A 25000-nucleotide genomic window follows, 5' to 3' on the forward strand; every position below is an offset into this window, starting at 1 on the left:
TCAGGGATCGTTTCCACCCACATCGTTCAGTTTAATTTCCAATAAAGCATCAGTTCGAAACTTCTGGGTGACCTAAAACACACACTTGCTGCATCATCGCTTATTCCAACCACACCACATACACGCCACCGCGATATCGATTGATATCGGTATCGCGATAAAAGTGACCGTTGATATCGGTATTGTGATAAAAGTGACGGGGTGATCTTGGTATCGTGATAGATGAGGCGATGAGATATCGGTATCGCGATATGTGTATTCAAAGAGAATCCGTTAGGACGTTGGTGCTGTATAGTGGCGTATGTACACGAGTGAATGCGAGTGCAAACCTGTCAATTCACACAACACTTGGGGGCAAAAGAACACCAGACACACTGCTTTCAAAACACACACACACACACACACACAGCTGCGCCATGTGTTTAGCATACACACAAAGCCTTGCCATCTCACAGAGAGAGAGAGAGAGAGAGAGAGAGAGAGAGAGAGAGAGAGAGAGAGAGAGAGAGAGAGAGATGATAGAGAACAGAACTGACAAAAACAGCAACAGTGAGACAGAGAAAATGTGGATGGGGTGGACGAAGAACGAAAAAAACGTGGGAGAATAAAGAATGAGAGAGACAGAGAGAGAGAGAGAGAGAGAGAGAGAGAGCGAGAGAGAGAGACGGGGGAGGACGAGGAACGAGAGACAGAAGAAAGAAAAACAGAGAGAGAAAGAGGGTGTATTGTATTTTCTCCTCCATAATCACTTGGTTTTTATCACGATGTTCTCGGGCGGAACACTCGCACACGCACTTTATCAGTGACCACAATGATACTTTCACCAAAGTACAAACAGGAAGTAACAACTCCAACCGATCACGTGACTCCGCGACGGCACTGGCGGCGCTTACGTGACCGAACGTACGGACCTCGCGAGGTGTAAAAGAAAGTGAAAAAAAAAAAACTTTAACTGACTTCGTAAAAAAGGAGGAGGCCGGTCTGACATGCCGGAGTCACTCTGAAGGCTAACCGATTAGCGTATAATGCTAGAAATGCTAACCGTCGTACGATCACCTCCACACACCTGATAGTTTTTTTTATTTCATTGGGGTTTTTGGGGGTGGAGCAATACGTTTTGGGGGGAGCGCTATCTGCCATCTTCTGCATACTAGTGCTTACGGACTCCCGTGATTGGCTACAGCTTCTTTGATTGACATGGAAGACCCCCTCCCACTCTGACGACATGAATGGGGGCAAACGAGCTTCTGCTTCCATAGCAACATAAGGAATGGTTTTCTTGAATAGCTTAATTGCAAACTGCAGTCTGATTGGTTACAGTGGCTCTGTGGGTGGAACCTGTTATCTGATTGGCTAGAGCAGCCAGATCTGTCCTGCTAGTCAGCTCGAGTAACTCGAATACAAAAAAGTACAAAAATGATCGTAAATAATTGCAATAATCGAATACAAAAAATTTATAGCGGAGCAGTGTGTTTCCCCACAGACCGTTACTACTGACGCACTACCTGCACGGGTTTAGTTTTCACAGAGTGCGATTTCAGCAATAAAAATGCACATTTTTCGGATAAGGAAACAAATGAGTTGATTTCAGTAGACATGTCGAGGGAATAGTCAGTAGAATAATCGATGACTGAAAGCATCCATAGCTGCAGCCCCACAGATGACGTGCTGCGAAACCCAGACGACTCTGAGGTAAACTTTTTTTACTACTTAGCAGCTCACGTTTAAACACGAGCTCAAACTAAAAGCGTAACCAGACACTGAGGCACAACGCCAACCCTAGCAGAGCGACACGGCTAACGGCTCGCGTAGCAGCGACAGAGACTCGCTGGTGTTAATTTGACGAGGATTTTTTTTTCTGCCTGGATGAAATCCATTGTCTTGGGAGACAAATATTTGTGTAGGTGCTCATTAAGCTGTCAAAACACAAATCTCTGGATAAACCCTGGGTGTGTGTTTATGCGACCCTGTCTGACAAGTTGGCTTTTGAGTAAAACTTGAACTTGAACAGTCTTTAAACACATTTCATCCTGCTTGATGCGGCAGATGCGAGGAGCTCCGGCTTCCCGGTCCGCGAGGTAATAAACCTGGGGAACTTCCAGGCTAGGTGGGGTCGCGTGCTGGAAATGGAGTGACCTAGTTAATGGCAAAGTGGCTGTAAAACCATGAGCGTAGCACGTGGCCTCGCGAAGCCTCCTGAGTACAAAGGGCCTCCACAGTATATGAGAAACTTAATAAGGCCGTGTGGGCTCAGCCATGTGTGAAGGTCTGATAACTCGCCTCCTGTCTCCACGCATTCATCTGCACATCGCAGACGGAGCTGCTGCTCGGAATCGCCATGAATTTAAAGCTACGTCAGTATCGTCTGCCGTGGTCCGTGTCCTTCCTTATATCCAGAAAAGAGATTCCCATCACTGTCATTTATTCATCAACCAAATAAACCTTTTCTCTACTAATGTTTTAGGTTGGAGTGGAAGATCTCCTGCTATTGAGCTTCAACCCTGATGAACATGAGGGAATGTGAACGTGGGCTACACCCCAGCTTACGGCCACTAAATGTGAAAAAGACAACACAAAACTTCACACAGGGCAAGTTGTGTTTTTAACGTAGGGTAAAGATAGTAGAGGAGTGTTTATAGAAATTCGTACCAAAAACTCCTCATTAATAAAAAAACTGTGCTGTAATTACGTTTTCACCACTGCATAGGCTTAGCATGAGCTAACCATATAGAGCAGGAACTAGTTATCTATGGTGGAAACTAGTTATCTATAGTGAGAACTAGTTATCTATAGTGAGAACTAGTTATCTATAGTGAGAACTAGTTATCTATTGTGAGAACTAGTTATCTATGGTGGGAAATGGTTAACTATGGTGGGGACTAGTTATATATCATGTAAACTAGTTATATACACAATGGGAACTGGTTTATATAGTCATAAACTAGTTACTCGTGCACTGTGATCTACTTTGATATGGTGGAAATTATATATATATATAGTGAGGACAAGCTACATATATAGTAGATACTAGTCATATATATAAACTAGTTATATATAATGTAAACTAGTGATAGTGAGAAGCAGTTTTATATATATATATAGTAGAAAATAGTTTATATATATATAAAATTTAAACTAGTTATATATATATATATATATATATATAGGAGAAGTAGTTATATTGTGGGAACTGGTCATATATAATGTAAACTAATTATATATATTAGGAGCTAGTTATATACAATATAAACTAGTTATGTATAGTGAGAAGTAGTTATATATAATAGACACTAGTTGAATATAATGTAAACTAGTTTTATAGATAGATAGATAGATAGATAGATAGATAGATAGATAGATAGATAGATAGATAGATAGATAGATAGATAGATAGATAGATAGGGAACTAGTTATATACAATGTAAATGAGTTATATATAGGAGTTATATATTATATATTATTACACTGTTGTATATACACACACACTGATCTTATACATAGTGGGACATATAATTATCTATGGTGGGAACTAGTTATATATAGTGGGAATTAGTTTATATCGTAAACTATATATATAAAAAAGGTAAACTAGTTATACATAGTGGAAACTAGTTATATATAGAAGGAAGTATCTCTAATGGAAATTTGATATATACAGTGTGGAGAAGTTATAAATAGTGTGAATTAAATATATATATATATATAAAAGATGAACTAGCCAGAAGAAATATATGAGAAAATACAGAGTATGGACTCTTATCTGGAGCAGAATTTACGACAGGAATAAACGTGGTTGTTCGGCCTGTTCGGTTGTTCGGCCTGTAAGACGCGTCACTGTTACTGATTGTTACGGTTGGCATTAGGGTTCAGGTATATAAATGTTTAGCCTGGCACATGTTCTACTGAAAATATCCTATTATATGTGGGAGTGTATAAATCACAGCCGAGCTCCATCCAAAACAATAAAGAGGAAAGAAAACATGGTGTAAACATGGATTTGGAGGTCACCTGGTCTCGTGCCAGTTAGAGAAAAAAATAAATAAATCAGCTACAACACTGCTGGCTTGGATTTCTATCACGCAGCAGATATTCGGTGCCAAACCCGTTCTGTGTGCACTCGTTTCCGACGTCTCGGGAAAATTAGGCGTGTTACCAACTTACACGCCTGAAGCCTCTCCTCCAAAATATGAAGGGAAAAAGATTTGAGTATCTGCCCCAGGAGAACATGCATTCATACCAAAATTCATCTGCCAACAAACAAATCATTAAATCATCAGTCAAATCATTGATTTTGGTGGGATTCATTCTGAAGACTAGATATAGGGCCAAAAGAACCAGGACACCGGACTTTTCCAGCCATTCTTCTCAAACTGTTAGTGCAACGTTAGAAGCGCACGATTGTGAAATGAGTTGAACTAGGAGACCCAAACCTCCATGAAGATCTGCATTCCCATGGGTTGAAGTGGAAGATCTCCTGTGCTAAAGCTCTGGCTGCACCCCCCAGGCCTCCTCACCTCACCTACCACAATGCCTGACTTTACAAACAGCCTTGAAGCAGAAGGAGCACAAGATCTAGTGGAACATCTTCCCAGACGAGTGGAGGTCATAATAACAGGAGACTAAATGTGGAACACTGAAAACAGTGATCTGAGCCGTCTCTTGTACGATTTTCTGTCCACGAGATTGAGAATCCTAAAATGCTCTCTGATTGGCTGGCTGCACTTTCTGAGTGCTGGGTAGTACCGTTTTTTTTTTTTCTTTTCCAGAAAAATTATGAGTAAAGATCTACGATTTGCTGTTTAAAATGTCCGTCGACCTTCGTCCTGTCTTAATCTTAAACATGTTATTTTGTAACAAAAAAAACTTTTATAGCTAAAAAACATCGCGCTATAATAATAATAATAATAATAATAAACAGCATACGACTCGTTCTTCAGCTAAAGGCCTTTCTATAGAACCTGACCATTAACCCTCTCCCATTTCCATAGCAACACAATTATTGTGTGTTTAACTGGAAGGAGTCTCCAGTGTCAGGCAGACATAAAACTTTGACACACATTTTTTTGGTCTCACAATTTCCAACCTCTTATATAGCTACTATACCTACTCTACTCCCCTGCATGTAACCGTAAACGGATAAAAAAAAAACGACCTGTGAAACAGGTGAAATCGTGTCCGTATGGACGGATCGTGACGCCGAACCAGACGGATAAATCGTCTGAGGGGTTTTGGAGATCCCTTTGAAGTGGTGAGGTCGCATTGATGCGATGGTGCGTTCATGCGTTAAAACCCCTGCGTGGTTCCTGGAGTCTTCATACCAGAGGAACCGGACTTCTCTCACTTCTCTGTGGGTTAGACAAAAACTGACCTGCTTTCAGGTGCCACCAAAACTGATGTTTAACCTTCAACCACTACTCTAACCAAACTTACTGAAACACGAAAAACGAGGACGAGTTTGATTTTTTACCATGAAACAGTGATCATTTATTTTAGTATAAAAGCTGCAACTAGATATGATTCATGTAGAAATAATCCAGATAATTAGGTCTGTATGGCAGTACATTTATATTTATTTATATATTTTTATTATTATTATTTATATATTTTTTTATTATATATCTTTTGTAAATCCCAAAAAACTTATTCCACGAGTATTTAATACAATATTAGACAAAATAATACAAAGATATATGTATAGATTATATTTATATTGTACACACAGGTTCCAAACATGCCTTTGCAAACAATGGCTGAACCCTGGTACACCACTAAAGGGCCGCATCTCAAATCGCGGTTCGTTCCCTACACAGGCGGCCTGCGTAGTGCGCGTGAACAGCCACACCGTGCGCCCTACAGAGTGCACTAGATATCAAAATAGAGCGTTTTTTTTCCTCCCCCTAAACACATTGACGCCAAAAAGTAAAAGTTATCACTGCTCCCAAAAGCTGACATGTGACGCGTTAAGTTTTTTCCCCCATCTTCTTTAATTACTTTTACATATTGTTATAAATATGATCACGCATTTTAAATCTGTTTTGAGTACTTGGAAAGAGGGGAAAAAGTTACTCACCATACTCGAACATCTTTTCAAAACTGATCGAATGGTCGCACAGACCTATCCACACACTCACTCATGCATACACACATTCACACACACACACACTCACACACTCACACACACACATGTAGGATCCAACGTTTCCTTATTGCTGCATGGTTTTTACTGAACATACACTCTGCACTCAGGGATCTAATGTGGACACTCGGATCAACTATTCATTAAAGCAGGGGAGGCGCGTTTCATCAAGACGCCCTTTTTCTAAATAAATCCAAAATAATACAGATATTAAATCTTATAATAAAATAACTTATCAATAGAATTAATAATATGCACGACATATATGAGGTGTGATGTTTTTCTTAAATATTATAATCATACAGAACGGGAGTATCCCCCCGCACGAGTGGTACGACCTGACCGGAAAAAAGGCTGTAACACAAATGAGGTTGGAGAAGTGATGACGCAGTTTGCGTCTTCCTTTTTTTTTCTTTAAAAAATATATATATATTTTTTCATTTTTTCCGTCTAATATACATAATAATAAAGTTTTTTTCAATAATATATATATATATATTTGCTATGTATATATTATTTAAAAAAAACAATATTATTATGTATATTAGACAAAAAAAAGTATATTAAGAGTATATATTAAAATTAAATAAAAAATAATTTACATTTGACAGCACGTGTATGTATATAAACACACACATATATACATATACATGTAAATGTATGTTATGAACAATCATCTAATGTAATAATGTGTAATAATGTGCTTATAACTATAAACTATTCGTCTAAAATACTTTTTTTCGATAATTAATATAGTTTATTTATTAATAATACTTTTCTGTTCATATTGGCATGTTTTGGGAGCTCGAAAGCGAAAAGAAACGAACAGGGTGGAAACGATACAAGGTGGTGTCAAAAAAGTATGGAGATCGATTTTGTAACACGCCAACAGGTGGCAGCACGAGGCTGCACGCACAATCACAGGGAGCACCGACCTTCATAAGTCAGTGTGCCAAAAGTCATAGTCCTGTGTACGTTCAGAGCTGTGAAACTGGTTTTGAGCAACGTGACCTCACTTTTTCACCCACCCTATTTGAGGTTTTTGTCTCGTGTGGACTTCACCCTCTTCCCAGAGATGAAGATCAAAGGTTGCCGATTTTCACACTAAAAGAAGAATAAGAATAAAAAGCTAGTAATAAAAGCTAGCTAAAACATAAAAAAAAGTTTGCTAAAACATAATAAAGTCAAATAATATGGAAAGGGGTAGCTCAGTGGTTAAAGGTTACTGAACAGAAGGTTGAGGGTTCAAGCCCCAGTATTGGTAGTATATACTGCCATTCTTGGGCCCTTAGCAAGGCCTAACCCCACTGTGCTGTAATGTACATGTAAACAGTATAAAGCTTCTTTCTTTCCTATAGCAGCTAGCACATAGCTTGTTTTGTAACCAACATGTTAAGAATCATAAAAGTTATACAGAGGGTCATGTTGAGAACCACCAAATCATGTATACCGCAAAAAAAGTCAATTTGTGTATCACATATCAGCAAAATGTATACAATAATTAATCATTATTCAACGATCCACATAAAAATGGCGCTCACACCCTTCCTATATTACTTCTCACAGATTATAATCCAAGTGGACAAGATTTAGAGAGTAAAATTAAGTAATATGATTTCCACCGCTTTCTCAACTAATACGAGAAATACAAGAGAAAGAGGAATCTGGATTTCTCAGTTACCCAATTCGCATTACGTCAACCGATCCGTGTATCGTGTAAGCCATCGGTTTAAGGTGTTTCTGGAGAGCATGGACCTCAGGGTCACGTTTGGCGAGAACAACAGGATCTCATTTGTGGGTGTTAGCGCTAAGGTCAGGGCTCTCAGGTTCTCTGTGAAGCTGTAGATGGAGTTCAGCACATGAGGGGAGCATGAGGAACTGTGAATCCTAGGGAAATGGTGTAATTAAAATGACATGTTGAATAGTCATTTTGAAGAGTTCCTCTTAGGGCAGTAGGAGCCTTTAGCGGTGACCTACATAGTGTGTGTGTGTGTGTGTGTGTGTGTGTGTGTGTGTGTGTGTGTGTGTGTGTGTGTGTGTGTGTGTGTGATGGTGCGGTCAAATAAAACTAGCTAGCTAGCAAAACAGTCAGGGAATATGTATGCTGAGTAAAGATTTAGCTAAATAGCTATAACAGAACACCTCATAGGCTTACTGAGATTGCTAAGAAATTACTTAGACAAAAACTTTAGCTAGCTATCCTGCAAATGTTATGTTTTAATACAATGTAAAGGTTTAGATGAGGAAATAATGTCGATATTTACATCATAAATGTTGCTAAATCTTTAGGAAAAGGATCGAATTAAATATAATTACGTCTATTTTCAGTTAGCATCAACTGTTAGCACAGCACACAAGTAGCACAATCATGAGAATGCTAGCTAACAACCAAGACTGATCATTTAGCTAGCTATTGTGTAGTTGTTTATGCTTTTACACTTTTATATGGTGTATTTTCTGTATAACTGAGGAAAAAAATTATCAGAAATGTCAATATTTGCCTCAGATGTGCTGCTAAATCAGTATGAAAACACTTTATATAACTATAATTACATTATAATTACTGTTAGTGTCACCTGCTAGCATGGTAAACACATTTAGCTGAACACTCAATATGTTTAATGTGATTCTTTTATAAGATAAGAATGCTAATTATTGCACAAAACGCATAGTCTAGATAGCTTTGTCACTTTTTTTTTTTTTTTTTTTTTTTTTTTTTTACAGTTTTTACAGGTGAGAGTGAAAATCGTCTTCAATTAAAACATTTACCTCAGAAATGTTTATTACATTAATAGGAAATAATTATATACAATTATAATTCCAGTTAGCATTGACTGCTGTCATGGTTAAACAAATATATACCGCTAAACACCAAATAGTTTTATCGATTAAGTCGTGAGAATGTTAGCTACCAAACACAATGAATAATGTTTTTACAATGTTTATACAATGTAAAGGAATAATTGAGAGACAATCATCAGTAATTGTAAATATTTTTCCTCAGATGTCTCGCTAAATCATTATGAAATGACTCAATATCACTATAGCTACATTAGAATTACAGTTAGCATTATATCACACATCAATATAGCAAAAATAAATCATAAATGAGTATGTTAACTAATGGCTAAAAAAAGAATATAGCAAATTTCATGTTATATACAGCGTGAAGGAGAATTAGCAGAAGGCGTGAGAGAAAATATTCCGTAATATCAAGATTTACTTTAAAAATTGTGTTTAATCTTTAGAAAAAGACTATAATAACTATAAATACATTATAATTCCAGTTTACATTTAATTTAACAGTTAATGACCAAGGCGGTTGATTTAGCTAGCTACGGATGAATCAGGCAGGTCCAGAAAGAAGAACAGGACAGGATCACTGGTACCTCAGAAGCATGTGTAGCTAACAGAGATTAAGTTTATTATTCGTTCTAGATTATGTATAAATGTCCTCCGTATAAATCCCTACATATGAGTGGTTACCATAGAAACGATAAAGTATGTGAATGAGATCGTTTACATCAACCAGTGTTTTTTTTTTTTTTTTTACGGAGCGATTGTTAGATCGGATATTATAACGTGAATGTGTTTTTCTTTTCGTTGTGTTGTTTTGTGGGTTTTTTGATGCACCCGAACTTGTGGTTAAGCTTGTTGAAAGTTTCCATGCAGTGTGTGTTATGCAGGCCAGACTGTCAGTGAAGTCCCTCTTTTGCTTACTGAGCAATAATCAGATTGCAATCAAGGTCAGTGTGAGCAGTATGTATAAACAAGGGTCTGATGACTCAATGATACAGCCTAGGGAGTGTAAAGAGTGTAAAGTGAGTGTGTGTGTGTGTGTGTGTGTGTGTGTGTGTGTGTGTGTGTGTGTGTGTGTGTGTGTGTCTTTACATTTTGCAACGGTATAATATACTGGAAAGCAAAACGTATGATCCAGATGTGGATCTTCAACAAACCTGTAGGCACACAATTGTATGGGACGTCTTTGAATGCAGCACGAAATTTCCCCATCATTTGGACCAGGAGACCCAAACCTGTTTCAGCATGACACTTCACCTGTGCACAAAGCCAGTGCTGATAAACGATTCGGGAAATATTATGTAGCTGTTTGCTCTTTTATAGCGAGATGCTATTGATGATATTAACATTTACCTCAGACGTGTTGTTAAATTAGTAGTAAATGACACGAAATTGAATTAAATATAAAGTAGCAGAACACAGCAATAATTCTGTTACTCAGTAACTGGGAAATCTTTAATAAAAACAGTTGCATGCTATATAATTATGCTAAACTATTACGTTTACTGAGTATTATGCTATGCTACCTATACACACCATTGCACACATTACCTAGCTTGCTAGATAGCTTATGTGACTTCAGAATGTGTCTGGTTAGGCTAATGTTAATACATTTATAAATGTTAATATTAATTTTGAAATGTCATTTACTTCTATGTAATACATTTTGAATAAAATTTATTAAACCCACACTGAATAAACTAAGAGAGTACATGCTGTCGGTGCATCAGATAAATAGGGTGAAAATAAAGGCAGAGGCAGTAAACTGTGACAGAGGTTCTCTATTGTTTTTTCCCGCCACTAATAATTTAGGAAGTGATATCATACGTCTGGCAGCGTGAGATCAGGGCGTTTCGGATAGCGTGCTGTCAGCTCGTTCAGCCTGCTGAGACTATCATGGGATCTGTCTCAGCCAGTAATGAGGTCTAATAGACTCAGGGGCCTGCCTCGTTAGCCTCGGCGTGTATCGTAGCTGGATCAGTATACAGATGCCGTAAACACAGCTGCTAGCCTCGGCAAACTCCACCTCAAACACAAAACATGCCGAGAGAACGCCAGTCCGAAACACAATCTGATCTTTAGATCCAATCAGCTCCTTGGTGGCCTGTTAGCATGTTATACATCATGTGATAGCATCAGCTTGTATTGTCTTAAATATGTCTCGCGAGTGGATAATGTTGGCTTGACACGAATTAAAAAAAAAAATTATATTATATATATATATATATATATATATATATATATATATATATATATATATATATATATATATATATATATATATATACACAAACTTGTACTTTTTCTCTGTAGTTAGATTGGATTGACGGTTTCTGTGGCGTGACAAATAGCAACTGTTTCCTCCATAAGAACACATATTAAATGTTTCCTTCTTGTGATTTCATTACAAAATACAGAAAGTTAAATAAAACTCTGACTAAAAGGGAACCTTCTGGAAATAGTTAATAACCACTTAACCTGCTACCAGCCTCCTTAGACACCATAGAAACAACACAGTAGCAAACACCTAGAATACAATAGTAATTGACCACATGGCAACTCTGTAACAACACCCAAGCAATCATCAGGAACAACAGCAATTTTATGGCACCCGATTTGAAATGCTATGGCAACTGCCCACAAATGCCACAAGAAATTTTTCAAAAAACACCTAGAAACGTCATGGCGACCACTTTGAACTGCCATGGCAACCAATTAAAAACGCCAGGGCAACCACTCACAAATAGCATAAACATTGCTAAGAAATGTCATGCAACCTGCTCACAAAACCTTAAGAACCACTTGATAATACAACTAAATAGTTGTGTAGTGAAAGTTGTATTGAATGTAGTAAACAGTGAAAATTTTAAACATTATATAGACAGTTGTAGTGAACACTGTAGTGAATGTTATAGTGATTATTGTAGTAAAAGTTGTAGTAAACATTGTAGAGAATAATGTAGTGAAAATTTCAAGTGAATATAGTAGTGAATGTTGCATTGAAAGGTGTAATGAAATTTGTAGTGAACATTGTATTGAAACTTGTAGTGAAAGTTGAAGTGAAGTTGCGAAGTTGTAGTGTACATTGTACTGAAAAATGTAGAACATTGTAGTGAAAGTTGTAGATAAAAGTGCAGTGTACATTGTAGTGAAAGGTGTAGTGAAAAGTGCAGTGTACATTGTAGTGAAAGTTGTAGTGTACATTGTACTGAAAATTGTTGTGAAAATTGTAGCGTACATTGTAGTGAAAGTTGTAGTGAAAAGTGCAGTGTACATTGTTGTGAAAGTTGTAGTGTAGTGTACTAAAAGTTGTAGTGTACATTGTACTAAAAGTTGTAGTAAAAGTTATAGTGAAAATTGTAGTGTACCTTGTACTAAAAGTTGCAGTGAAAGTTGTAGTGTACTTCTTCTTCTTCTTTCGGCTGCTCCCATTAGGGGTCGCCACAGCGGATCATCCGTCTCCATACCACCCTGTCCTCTATATCTGCCTCTTTTACACCAACTACCTGCATGTCTTCCCTCACCACATCCATGAACCTCCTCCTTGGCCTTCCTCTTTTCCTCCTACCTGGTGGCTCCATCTTCAGCATTTTTCTACCAATATAATTCATGTCCCTTCTCTGCACATGTCCAAACCATCTCAATCTCGCCTCCCTCACCTTGTCACCAAAACATCCTACATGTGCTGTCCCTCTAATAAACTCATTTCTAATCTTGTCCATCTTCGTCACTCCCAACGAAAACCTCAACATCTTCAGCTCTGCTACCTCCAGCTCCACCTCCTGTCTTTTACTCAATGCCACTGTCTCTAATCCATACAACATCGCAGGTCTCACCACAGTCCTATAAACTTTCCCTTTCATTCTTGCAGATACTCTTCTATCACAAATCACTCCTGTCACTCTTCTCCACCCACTCCACCCTGCCTGCACTCTTTTCTTTACTTCCCGAACACACTCTCCATTACTTTGCACTGTTGACCCCAGGTACCTGAACTCCTCCACCTTCTCCACCTCTTCTCCCTGCAACCGCATCACTCCACTGCCCTCCCTCTCATTCACACACATGTACTCTGTCTTACTCCTACTGACTTTCATTCCCCTTCTCTCCAGCGCATATCTCCACCTCTCCAGGCTCTTCTCAACCTGCTCTCTACTCTCACCACAAATCACAATATCATCTGCAAACATCATAGTCCAGGGAGACTCCTGTCTGACCTCGTCCGTCAACCTGTCCATCACCACTGCAAACAGGAAAGGGCTCAGGGCCGATCCTTGATGCAGTCCAACCTTCACCCTGAACCAGTCTGTCGTACCTACTGCACACTTTACTGCCATCACACTGTCCTCATACATGTCCTGCACCACCCTCACATACTTCTCTGACACACCTGACTTCCTCATACAATACCACAACTCCTCTCTCGGCACCCTGTCGTACGCTTTCTCTAAATCCACAAACACACAATGCAGCTCCTTCTGTCCTTCTCTATACTTCTCCATCAACATCCTCAAAGCAAATAAGGCATCTGTGGTGCTCTTCCTCGGCATGAAACCATACTGTTGCTCACAGATGGTCACCTCTTCTCTCAACCTGGCTTCCACTACTCTTTCCCATAACTTCATGGTGTGACTGATCAACTTAATTCCCCTGTAGTTACTGCAGGTCTGCACATCTCCCTTATGCTTAAAGATCGGTACCAGCACACTCCTTCTCCATTCCTCAGGCATCCTCTCCCCTTCCAGAATCCTGTTAAACAATCTGGTTAAAAACTCCACTGCCATCTCTCCTAAACATCTCCACGCTTCTACCGGTATGTCATCTGGTCCAACCGACTTTCCATTCTTCATCCTCTTAATCGCTGCTCTCACTTCCTCCTTACTAATCCTATCTACATCCTGCTTCACCAACTCCACATCCTCCAACCTTCTCTCTCTCTGGTTTTTCTCATTCATCAGCTGCTCAAAATACTCCCTCCATCTTCTCAACACACTCTCCTCACTAGTCAACACATTTCCCTCTCCATCCTTTATTGCTCTAACTTGCAGTACATCCTTCCCAGCTCGGTCCCTCTGCTTGGCCAATCGGTATAAATCCTTTTCTCCTTCCTTAGTGTCCAACCTCTTATATAGTTCCTCATATGCCTTTTCCTTGGCTTTCGCCACATCCCTTTTAACCTGCTGCCGCATCTCCTTGTACTCCTGCCTACTTTTCTCATCACTCTGTCGATCCCACTTCTGTTTTGCCAACCTCTTTCCCCTAATGCTCTCCTGCACTTCCTCATTCCACCACCACGTCTCCTTGTCTTGCTTTCTATTTCCAGATGTCACACCAAGTACTTTTCTAGCTGCCTCCCTCATCACTCCTGCAGTAGTTGCCCAATCATCCGGCACCTCTTCACCACCACCGAGCCCCTGTCTGACCTCTTCCCTGAACCTCACACTACACTCTTCCTCCTTCAGTTTCCACCATCTTATTCTTCTTTCAAACCTTACTTTCCTCCTCTTCTTCTTCGCCTCCAAAACCATCCTACAGACCACCATCCGATGCTGTCTAGCTACACTGTCCCCCGCCAACACCTTACAGTCTCCAATCTCCTTCAGGTTGCATCTCCTACACAGAAGATAATCCACCTGTGTGCACCTTCCTCCACTCTTATACGTCACCCTATGATCCTCCTTCTTCTTAAAATACGTGTTCACCACTGCCATTTCCATCCTTTTAGCAAAATCTACCACCATCTGCCCTTCCACATTCCTCTCCTTAAAACCATACCTACCCATCACCTCCTCATCACCTCTGTTCCCTTCACCTACATGCCCATTAAAGTCTGCCCCAATCACCAATCGTTCTTTCCTAGGTACACCATCTACCACTTCATCTAATTCACTCCAGAATCTTTCTTTCTCCGCCATCTCACAGCCAACTTGTGGAGCATAGGCACTGATGACATTTATCATCATCCCTTCAACTTCCACCTTCACGATCATCACCCTATCAGAAACTCTCTTCACCTCCACTACACTCTTACTGTACGCTTCCTTTAGAATCACCCCTACACCATTTCTCTTCCCATCCACACCATGATAAAACAGTTTAAACCCACCTCCAATGTTCCTGGCCTTACTCCCTTTCCACTTGGTCTCCTGAACACACAACACATCTACCTTTCTCCTCTCCATCATGTCAGCTACCTCTCTCCCTTTACCCGTCATAGTACCAACATTTAAAGTACCAACCCGAACCTCCACTCTCCTCCACTGCTCCTTTTCCCGCCGTCTCTGTAGACGCCTTCCTCCTCTCCTTCTCCTCCTTCGGCCAACAGTAGCCCAATTCCCACCGGTACCCTGTCGGCTAACGATACCTGTGGCGGTCGTTGTTAACCCGGGCCTCGACCGATCCGGTATGAAATTCTCATTTGTGATCCGCATATTTGATTTGGCACATGTTTTACGCTGGATGCCCTTCCTAACGCAACCCTCCCCATTTACCCGGGCTTGGGACCGGCACTAAGAGTACACTGGCTTGTGCCCCCCTAATGGCTGGGTTGAAAGTTGTAGTGTACATTGTACTGAAAATGGTAGTGAATGTTGTAGTGTACCTTGTACTAAAAGTTGTAGTGAAAATTGTAGTGTATATTGTACTGAAAATGGTAGTGAAAGTTGTAGTGTAACTTGAAGCATTTTAAAATGAATGCCAGTGAAACGTTATTGTATCGTTGACTCAGCTCTTTACACCATCAAACTTCATTTTCATATTTATATGTTAACTTTAATAATGGATTTGCCCCAGAATATCAGCTACAGACACTTTTATTCACCTCTCTCTCACTGCTCCACAGTCTGGATGAGAAAATGGAGTTCATTTGGACTTTAGGCAGAGATTTTACACAGAATCATCCAGAATATCAAAGTGAAATGTACAAATTATATTAAATTTGAGTTAATTGTGTCCATTATTACTTCTTCAATCGTGATATTCAGGTTTTTTGGTTCGGATTAAGATAAATACAAGTCTACACAAAATTAACTAGTTGCTATGGTTACAATACAACATGCTTTAGGATTGTGATTATGTTTAATGGACAGCTTTAGCCAATCAGCAACAAGTCCTTTACAAAGTTTTCTACCTATCTACCTATCTACCTATCACAAAAGTTTGCATCCCCTTAAGAAATAATAAATATGTATATAGGTTTCCATTTCCACTGTGAACCAGCTGTTACTATAGAAACAACCTACACCTGTACCAGAGATTAGAGCTGCTGTTACAGGAAACTAATCACCTCCTGGCCAATCACCATCCAGAATTCAGCAGCCGAGTTTGTCCAGAAGATATTACACTGTGAGAGACCTGCCGCTCAGATAAACCCTGACTGGGGTTCATTTTACTTTACTGTGAAAGATTTTTCTAGCATTTGGAAAAACACACACACACACACACACACACACACACACACACACACACACACACACACACACACACACACACACACACACAAAGTCAATCAGTGTTGCAGCAGCTTTTAATTTTTACTTCTTGTATCAGTCTTACAAAACCCACACATTAATATTCAGAAGTGTGAAGTGCCATCGTTTTTGAGTATCCTGTTGAAATGAACCTATGACTCTAATCATGTTCAGTGCTGCCCGGACCACGTGTTTGACCGGACCACGTGTTCGCCCGGCCTGGTGTCAGTGCTGCCCCGTTTGCTTGCTTTTCACACTGGCATGCTCCTGATCCTCTTCATTCTTCTCCATGTAAGACTGAACGGACCTCCATAAAGCTCGGATGTTTCCCTCTCCGAACCCGGTGGCTCCACGCCGCTCGATCAGCTCCAGAAAGAACGTGTCTCTTGAGAAGATGGGCTTGGTGAACACCTGCAGGAGGTACCTGCTGGAGAATCGCTCTGGGTTAAATAATGATCTCTCTCTCTCTAACTCTCTATAAGTATTGGCACTCACATAAGGTGTCCCATCACTTTTGGCATATGTGAATATAAAAGAATATATATACACAAACCTCTTACTGCATGCGCTCGGGTCCTGCTCCTCCACCCTCAGGTCTGTGTCTAACAGGATGCCGTGCTGCATCAGCGTTTTGGGATCATACCCAACCTCCTCTATCTCCTGCTGCCTCCCAACCTGGTGGAGACAAACCATGGTGTATGAGGTACAGTGATGGGATTAGGTTCATCAATTCCACTTTTACTCCATAAAGCAGATTTCCTGGTGAACCTCAGTGTAGTAGGCTGCAGGAGGACAGAAGAACTGGACCCCGGAGTTGGCCATGGCCTCTGCTGTGGACACGATGTCCTGCGTGAACAGGCCAATGTGCTGAATCCCCGGCCCCCCGTGCTGCTCCAGGAACGTGTCCACCTGATTCCTACCTGAGTCACACACAAACACAAAAAGCGCACACACACGAACACTGTAACAATGACTGGGTCACGTGACAAGTTCTGATAAAACGTAACGGCGTACCCTGCTCGGGCAGAGACTCTGCGATCACGAACTTGCAGTCCAGCTCGGTTCCGTCTTTTTCTTTAAGAGGAAACCTGATTCCCGTCTCGTTGCATTTCCAGTACTCCATGGCGGTCAGACGCAGACCGATTCCGTCCTGATCCAACACGTAGCCTTCCTCCGCGTCCTCGTTTCTGCGTGTGGAAACACAAACGTTACACCTCCATTAACTGAGTTTTTGTGTTCTGTAGACCAGATAATGTCCACACATAATGAAGAAAACTTCTCAGGATCTGCACCGCACATGTGAGGGATAAAACACGGTCATGCAGTTAGAAGAAAAGAATCAGTGACCGGATGATGGTGTGAGGAGGTACAGACGACGTTCCTCTGAACGGGAGAGAAAGCTCAAAGCGCCTCCTGCTGGACACCAAGAGTATAGAAAGTGTGTACTGTGAAAAGATCAACTCTCTATCTCATCCATCCATCCATCCATCCATCCATCCACCTAGCGATCTCAGTCCATCTGACAGTCTTTCTATCCATCTATTCATCTATTTATCAGTTTAGATAGAATATTGCATATAAGTTGTTGGGGAGCTAAAATAAATTATTTTAATAAGCTGATTCACATAAACCTTCCAATCACACCAAAATAGATAGATCTGATCGATCTATCGATCTATCTATCTATCTATCTATCTATCTATCTATCTATCTATCTATCTATCTATCTATCTATCTATCTATCTATTAATCTATCTACTTGTCAGTCAGTCTATCAATGTACAGATCTATTGATCCATGTCCATCATTCGATATGTCCCTCAATCTCTCCATCTCTCTCTCTCTCTATCATGAATATGGCAAATTAATCACTTGAGAGACTCTTAAATGGCATTGATTTAAAAGAGTATGAAGAAATGAATGAAGGAATGAAAGAAAAGAAAGAATGAGAGGACTGTATTGGTAAGAAATGAGTGTTCTGGGTTCTACACACTCTAAAGGACCTGACTGGATGTGAAGTTTCCTCAGTGTTCTCCAGTTTCCTCCCAAACCAATCCTACATTCACAGAAAGAAAAAGGGTTCTTTGAGGGTTCTTGTGATACTTGTGCCGTGTTGGTGTCTAAACCAGGTCCTGAACCTTCTCTGATGGAGAAACGGTGTATTAGAAGGTTCTACAGCTGCAGAGACATGAGGAGATCCGGATTTCAGGGTTGGTATAAATGACTGTAAATTCAGGACCCCACGCAGCATCTCCTCCTTCTCCTCCTCCTCACCTGCCGATTAAGAACCTCTGGAAACCGAAGTTCCCTTCGTACCAGCGCATCACCTCGGCCGCGCTGCGTCTCGGGCACGCGTACGTGACGTGATCAAAGTGCGTCACGGGACAGCGCGCGTCCTCCTCGTCGTCCTCTGCTGCGCTCGCTACCGCGCTGAACCCGGGCAGAAAGGGCCCTCGGTACCGGCTCGTGTCCACGAGCGTGTGGCAGACGTTGCCCACGACAGACTTCACGACCGAGTAAGTCACGAGCCCGCCGTCGTCGCGGACGCGCGTCGGCGGCACGAGGAAGTCGCAGCCGCGCGCCCGCAGCGACTCCGACGACCTCTCCACGTCCTCCACCTCGAAGCACACGTTGCACGCGCTGTCCACCGAGTAGTGCGGCCGTCGCACGTCGTACAGCACGCCGCTGATGCGCCCCGGACACGCGTCCTCCTGCACGTCCTTCTGTACATGCTCCTGCCCCGCCGCCGCCGCCGCCCCTCCGCCGCAGCCCGGTCTCTCAGTGACCACGAACACCGCCGCTCCTTTACGGAAAGCGAGCTGCCGAGCTCCCGCTGTCAGTCTGGCGGCGAACACGCGGAACTGGAACTTGGACACCAGGTCCTGAGCCAGTTTATCCACATTACACACGTGCAGAGAGATATGGTGCAGCCGGCTCAAGTAGGCCGCCATGTTGGATGACGGCGAGACGAGTGGGCGTGGCTTTAGCTGTCACCAGAGTCAAAACATACATACATTAATAAACATCTGTCTGTCTGTCTGTCTGTCTGTCTGTCTGTCTGTCTGTCTGTCTGTCTGTCTGTCTTCATCTATTGTCTGTCTGTCTGTCTGTCTGTCTGTCTTTAGAGGCTTGTTGACAACAAATACTCTTAAATAAACTTTCTTTCTTTTTCTTTCATCTTCTAAACTCTATTTTCTCTTTGTATTTTTTTATACGTCCTTAATTCTTTCTTGCCCCAACCTTGCCACTAACCTTTCTTTCTTTTTTCTTTCTTTCCAAGAATAAAGTAAAACATCATGTACATTAATGTCATCAATTAATATTCATTAAAAAGCACGACCATCTTAAATTCTCCAGATTTCCATCCGTAGTTAAACTCTGTCCGTGTCACACTGTTACAGGAAAACAATCAACATGGTCATCATTTCATCTAAACAACATTATATTATAATAGGAAAAAAAACACCTTGTACTTTTTATTTGTTTGTGGTTACATGTGAGGTTTGTGAGTGGCCTTTTAGTCTTTTATCCACTCACTCTTTCTCTCCCTCTCACTCGCTCTTTCTCACTCCACAATCTATCAGTCATATATATTTATATATTCTTTTTAAGATGGTGCCTAAAAATGTTGGCATGTTCATATCCTTTGATAGGATGATCAGCGCTCTAGTCAGAGCTCGCAACTCGCAGCTGTAGCAAACTGCACAAGCTCATATTCATGTGGATTTAATCGCTGTTTTTTATTTCACAATATCTGACAGAGGAGAAGAAATCTATACTTTTGTTTATACTTTTGAGTTTTCTTTCCTGTAGAATTTCCACACAGTTTACCTTCATTTCAGATCCCCAGGAAACCCGTAATTCAGTAAACAATGCACAGAAATACACACAAACCTCAGTATCATCTGATGAGGTTAATATGGATCTTCTGCTGGAGTTGACGCATGCGGGCGGTGCAGTTGTGGCTACAGTGAAAGGAGACGTGTTGAATTGGGTTTCTTGCTTTAATAACAATAACATGCATTCTCACTGTATGAGCTTCCTGTCTGTGTCTTTAGCTGCATTTTCATATTTTCATTATCGGAACTATAGTCAGAGTTGGTGTATGTAGATGTTTTGGGGGATCTGCTTATAAAAAATCTAACATTTTTATTGTATTTCTGATTAAAGGAACGAAATAAACCAAATTAAAAAAATAAAAAAAAAGATTCGTTCGTTTTGATGAAAGTGATTCAATGTACCGAGTCACTAAAATGATTCGATCTTTATCACTACCATGCAGTGCCCCAATAGTCACGTGACCGCCGGAGCCCCTCCCCCTGACGCGGAGGGTTTATTTGGGCTTCCTCTCGGTGTTGACGCTCAGCCGCCATTAAAACCCGTTTTACACGTGAATTATCCGCGTTTGGACGTGAAAGCCGGGGTTTTAGAGCTCGTCAGCACGGGACTGAAGATGATGTCTGGGATGGGGGTTTGTGAGACGGAGGCTGAGATGTGAGAGGGGGTCAGGAAGCGGTGGGGTTTGTTTTGGGTACTCGGTGTCCCAGGGGGAAGTGGAAGAACAGGGAGAGGTGAGAGGGGTTTCATCTGTTTCTTTATCTTTCTTTCTGCTTATTTCTCCTTACTTCTGTTTTAGAAACCTAATGATTAATTATAGACAATATATACACTCGGTTGGAGGCATTTGTTGGACAGTTTTGTACGTTTTTGGGGTCAAATTCCAGGTTGTACATGTGTAAACAAAGCCCCAGTCTCAGTCTCTTTTATATAATAATAACAACAATAATACAAATAATAATATACATTTTAATTAAAGGTCTTTATTAATGATTTTATTAATCTTTCTACTCAATCCTGTGGGATTATTGATAGTTTGTTTACTCACCCTCATAACTTTGTATTTTTTATTTAATTTTTTATTTATTTATTTATTTACTATATTATTTTGCTTTATTTATTCTGCTTTTTATTTAAACAGTAAATGCCATTTCGTATTATTTATATATACAGAGATTTATTTAACATTTTATTTGAACGCAGTGAAAACAGGTGTTGTAAATCTAGAGTCTTGTTGTCGTGTTTACTTTGGACATTTTTTAGGAAGGGTGCCAATATTTTCGCACAGCTCACTCTGTGTGTATTTTCTACACAAGGAGAGCGTATTCTTCCTGATATGATTGCCCATTGAAGTGTATGGATTATGCTTTTTTTATAGATAGATAGATAGATAGATAGATAGATAGATAGATAGATAGATAGCGTAATGTCCGGACTTGTGGTGTTGTTGCTTCTAATATCACGATTGTAGACGTTTATAGAGGGTGCCAGTAATTTTGCACCGCTACGTATCTCCATGTTTTCTGTTTGGCGTTCCTTTTCTGATCCGAATTCATAAACGTGACACATTTGAACACCGTTTACGTCACAATAGAACTTTACAGTTGATGTTGTTTTTACTGAAATGTTCACGTGAATAATTTGAGCTTACAATCACGTGACTTCGTCTCCATGTGCAAAACGAGTTTTTTTTCCTTTTGCATTATGGTTTTCTTGTGGATTTGTTGATGTTGAAAACGTGTAAGTGATTCTGTTCAGAAAAGGCCCTGGAAGGATGGAAGGAGTCTCCAGTTCCAGTACTTTATTGAAGGTAGTCAGTAGGTTTAAGGTAAAGCTGAGGGGGAAAAAGAGAAGCTGCTGAAAGAAAGACTGACTAGAACATTAAACGGATTAAAAACTATTCGTTTTCCAAGAACTAGAACCTAGTTACAGGTTGCTGAGGTGTAAGAGGAATAAAGCGCTTTGGGATGTTGTGTGTAATGTGTAAAACGCTCACTGATGTTTGTATTATTTAGGTTGGTTCTTGTGGACGTGACCCCAGCAGAGTGTGTGTGTGTGTGTACGTGCGTGCGTGCGTGAGGGACTAAAGAGCCATGACGGATCCTCACGTGAAGTGGGCGTGTGAGTACTGCACGTACGAGAACTGGCCCTCGGCGATAAAGTGCACGATGTGTCGAGCTCAGCGTCCCGGCAGCGCCATCATGGACGGCTCTGAGCACTGCGGCGTCTCTGGAACCGGCGGCCTGATCATCTGCCCCGATTCCAGCGCCAGGCCCCGCATGCGGCCTCTCCGTCCCTGCGAGCCCGGGGACCACGCGTCCGTGTCCCACCCTGACGAGGACTACAACGATAAAAACCGGCTGCACGGGCCGCGATGGAGCTGCACCATGTGCACGTACGAGAACTGGGCGGAGACACGGAGCTGCGCCGTGTGCAAGCACCCGGGCCCTAACAGCGTCGGCAGCGCCTCTACCGTCAGCACCAACGAGAGGGCGCAGGGAGGATGGAGCACGCGGAGGAACAGGACGTCCTCGCCCGTCTCCTCAGACATTCAGGACATTGAGGTGGGTGCTCACGGGTGCGACGAGGACTTTAAAAAGATCAAACAGATCAAAAACCGCCTGAGGAAGAGAGACTGGAAGTTCCTCAACGCTTGTATAGGTGAGTGGAGACACACACACACACACACACACACACACACACACACACACACACCCTCCCAAATATGCCTAATATGAGTTTTAAGAAACCTTCGTTTGGACCAGTGTGGGGCCCTTGTGGGTCTATGGGGTGGCCCAGTTTGGATAAGAACTACATATGAGTGGGAAATTTAGGTGTCCAAATACTTTTGACTACATTGTGTATTTATTTTTAACTGCACTTTTAAGATGCTCTCTCTCTCTTTCTCTCTCTCTCTCTCTCTCTCTCTCTCTCTCTCTCTCTCTCTCTCTCTCTCTCTCTCTCTCTCTCTCTCTCTCTCTCTCTCTCTCTCTCTCTCTCTTTCTCTGTAGGAGTGGTGGAGGGAGACCTGGCGGTGGTGGAGGTGTATAAGTCGTCAGGTGGAGATCTCTCTCGGCAGCTAACTTCGGACGAAGTGCGTCTATTAAACCGTCCCTCTGCCTTCGACGTTGGTTTTACACTCGTCCACCTCGCTATCCGTTTTCAGAGGCAAGACATGTTAGCTATCCTTCTTACTGAGGTATGTACACGCACACGCACACACTAATAATAATAATAATAATAATAATAAAGATTATCTAAATCCCAGCATCAGTAATGAAAACATCTGTCTGAAGTTGTTCTAACATCTGGCTCTGAGCAGGTTTTTTTTTTGGAGGTTATTCTGTTTTTACGGCCAAATGTCGGATCTAATGGATTTAATAACTGATGTAATCGTACCTAATTTTGAAAAGTTGTGGTTCACACAGGCAGGAGAACATCCCAGATCCCATCCTGAGCTCCAGAATTCATTCTGTTATACCGTATATTCCGGACTATAAGCCGCTACTTTTTTCCCCACGCTTTGAACCCCGCGGCTTAAACAACGAAGAGGCTAATTTATGGATTTTTTCGGGGTTTTTCCCGGTTTCACAAACTTCATGCCAAAAAACTGAACCCCAGAACATTAGACCAATGAAACTCTTTATATTAAATCAGATGCGCTCCCACTGAATCGGGCCGCACCACATCATAAATATGGATGATGTTCCTCTGAGGTTTGACCTGCCGCTCACTCGGACTGTCTACAGGAAATGTGAATCATTCGTCACGCTGAAAACAACCGGGCATGAAAACACACTTCACCTGTGTTCTGAGCTGCACGGCATCGGGAGAAAAGATTCACCGATGGTGATTTTTAAACACACGACGATGCCAAAAGATAAACTCTCGAGAGAAATTGTTGTGAAAGGAAGGAGGAAGACAGTGAACAATGACTTTCTTGGTAGGCTACTGTTTAGATACAAGCGGTGTAACAGACACTGTCTTTCATTAAAGCCTTTGTAAAGTTCATTAGTTTCAGGATGATGGACAGTGTTTGATGTGTGATTGTGTACCAGATGAAATGTTCAGTCTACAGGGGAATAGAACACACGTCCTGTATCGTGGTGTTACAGTGACTCGTGAGAGAGGGTGTGTGTGTGTCTGGCGTGTGTGTGTGCGCGCACGTGTGGGAGAGAGATGATGAATATTTAAATATCTGACCCCCAGGTCTCCCAGAGGGCAGTGAAGTGTATCCCAGCGATGGTGTGTTCTGAGCTGACGGAGCAGATCAGGAGAGAAATCGCCACTTCACTGCATCAGAGGAAAGGAGACTTCGCCTGTTACTTCCTTACTGACCTCGTGACCTTCACCCTGCCTGCAGGTCTCTTGCTCTCTCTCGCTCTCTTTCTCTTTCTCTCTCTCTCTCTCTCTCTCTCTCTCTCTCTCTCTCTCTCTCTCTCTCTCTCTCTCTCTCACACACACAGGTTTTAGATGTGTCTATGAAATGAAGAATTGAACCCATTCAAATTTTTCATAATTTCTATTCTTTTGCTTATCATCTTACCCATTCATTCACAGATAACCAGTTTATTTCCTAACTAACCAGTTTACTTACCAGCTAACCAGTGTACAGTGGAACCCGGTTATGTCTTTGGCGTAGGGGACGGCAAAAAGCGTGATGATCGAGATAAACGAAAACCAATATGGCGGCAGTATATTAACGTGCTTGAAATGTCTTTATGTACACGATGTACGTTATTAAATGAGAATGTGCATG

General features: G+C 41.3%; 3 protein-coding genes across 6 annotated transcripts in view; 1 reads left to right on the forward strand and 2 right to left on the reverse strand.

The window, feature by feature from the left end:
- Window positions 1-6244, reverse strand: part of fam53b (family with sequence similarity 53 member B) — a 26207-nt gene extending 19963 nt beyond the window's left edge. For 2 of the 3 annotated variants that reach the window (XM_083557537.1, XM_083557536.1), the window contains exon 1: window positions 6071-6237. The gene's annotated coding sequence lies outside the window, so the exon portion shown is untranslated. Of the gene's footprint in view, window positions 1-6070 lie in introns of all 3 variants that reach the window. The other variant, XM_083557535.1, reaches the window with a different exon arrangement.
- A 10198-nt stretch (window positions 6245-16442) lies between these two features.
- hpdl (4-hydroxyphenylpyruvate dioxygenase-like) lies at window positions 16443-20172 on the reverse strand. Of its 2 annotated transcripts, none has more exons than XM_083557517.1 (5): window positions 18679-20172; window positions 17419-17591; window positions 17173-17324; window positions 16958-17079; window positions 16443-16828 (listed from the first exon to the last, which is right to left on the reverse strand). In XM_083557517.1, the coding sequence occupies exons 1-5, from the start codon at window positions 19353-19355 to the stop codon at window positions 16630-16632; spliced, it is 1323 nt and encodes a 440-aa protein (XP_083413643.1). In that variant the 5' UTR covers window positions 19356-20172; the 3' UTR covers window positions 16443-16629. The 2 variants fall into 2 exon arrangements, with proteins under 2 accessions (XP_083413643.1, XP_083413642.1); XM_083557516.1 differs by having other exon boundaries at window positions 16443-16831.
- Window positions 20173-20705: 533 nt separating this feature from the next.
- Window positions 20706-25000, forward strand: part of zranb1a (zinc finger, RAN-binding domain containing 1a) — a 12622-nt gene continuing 8327 nt past the window's right edge. Inside the window, exons 1-4 of the mRNA XM_083557490.1 lie at window positions 20706-20975; window positions 22257-22902; window positions 23253-23440; window positions 24451-24604. Of these exons, the coding sequence (XP_083413616.1) occupies window positions 22335-22902; window positions 23253-23440; window positions 24451-24604 (910 nt within the window). The 5' untranslated portion in view covers window positions 20706-20975; window positions 22257-22334. The remainder of the gene's footprint in view (window positions 20976-22256; window positions 22903-23252; window positions 23441-24450; window positions 24605-25000) is intronic.

This window comes from Silurus aristotelis, assembly GCF_946808225.1.
Source record: "Silurus aristotelis genome assembly, chromosome: 12".
Taxonomy (NCBI): domain Eukaryota; kingdom Metazoa; phylum Chordata; class Actinopteri; order Siluriformes; family Siluridae; genus Silurus; species Silurus aristotelis.

Bases quoted from the DNA above. Each gene is read 5' to 3' on its own strand.
- hpdl (XM_083557516.1), bottom strand. From the start codon at position 19,355: ATGGCGGCCTACTTGAGCCGGCTGCACCATATCTCTCTGCACGTGTGT. The intron at 17,592-18,678 runs GTGAGGAGGAGG...TTCCACACGCAG, and splicing joins CAGAGGTTCTTAATCGGCAG to AAACGAGGACGCGGAGGAAG. The intron at 17,080-17,172 runs GTTCACCAGGAA...TGTCTCCACCAG, and splicing joins CTGCAGCCTACTACACTGAG to GTTGGGAGGCAGCAGGAGAT.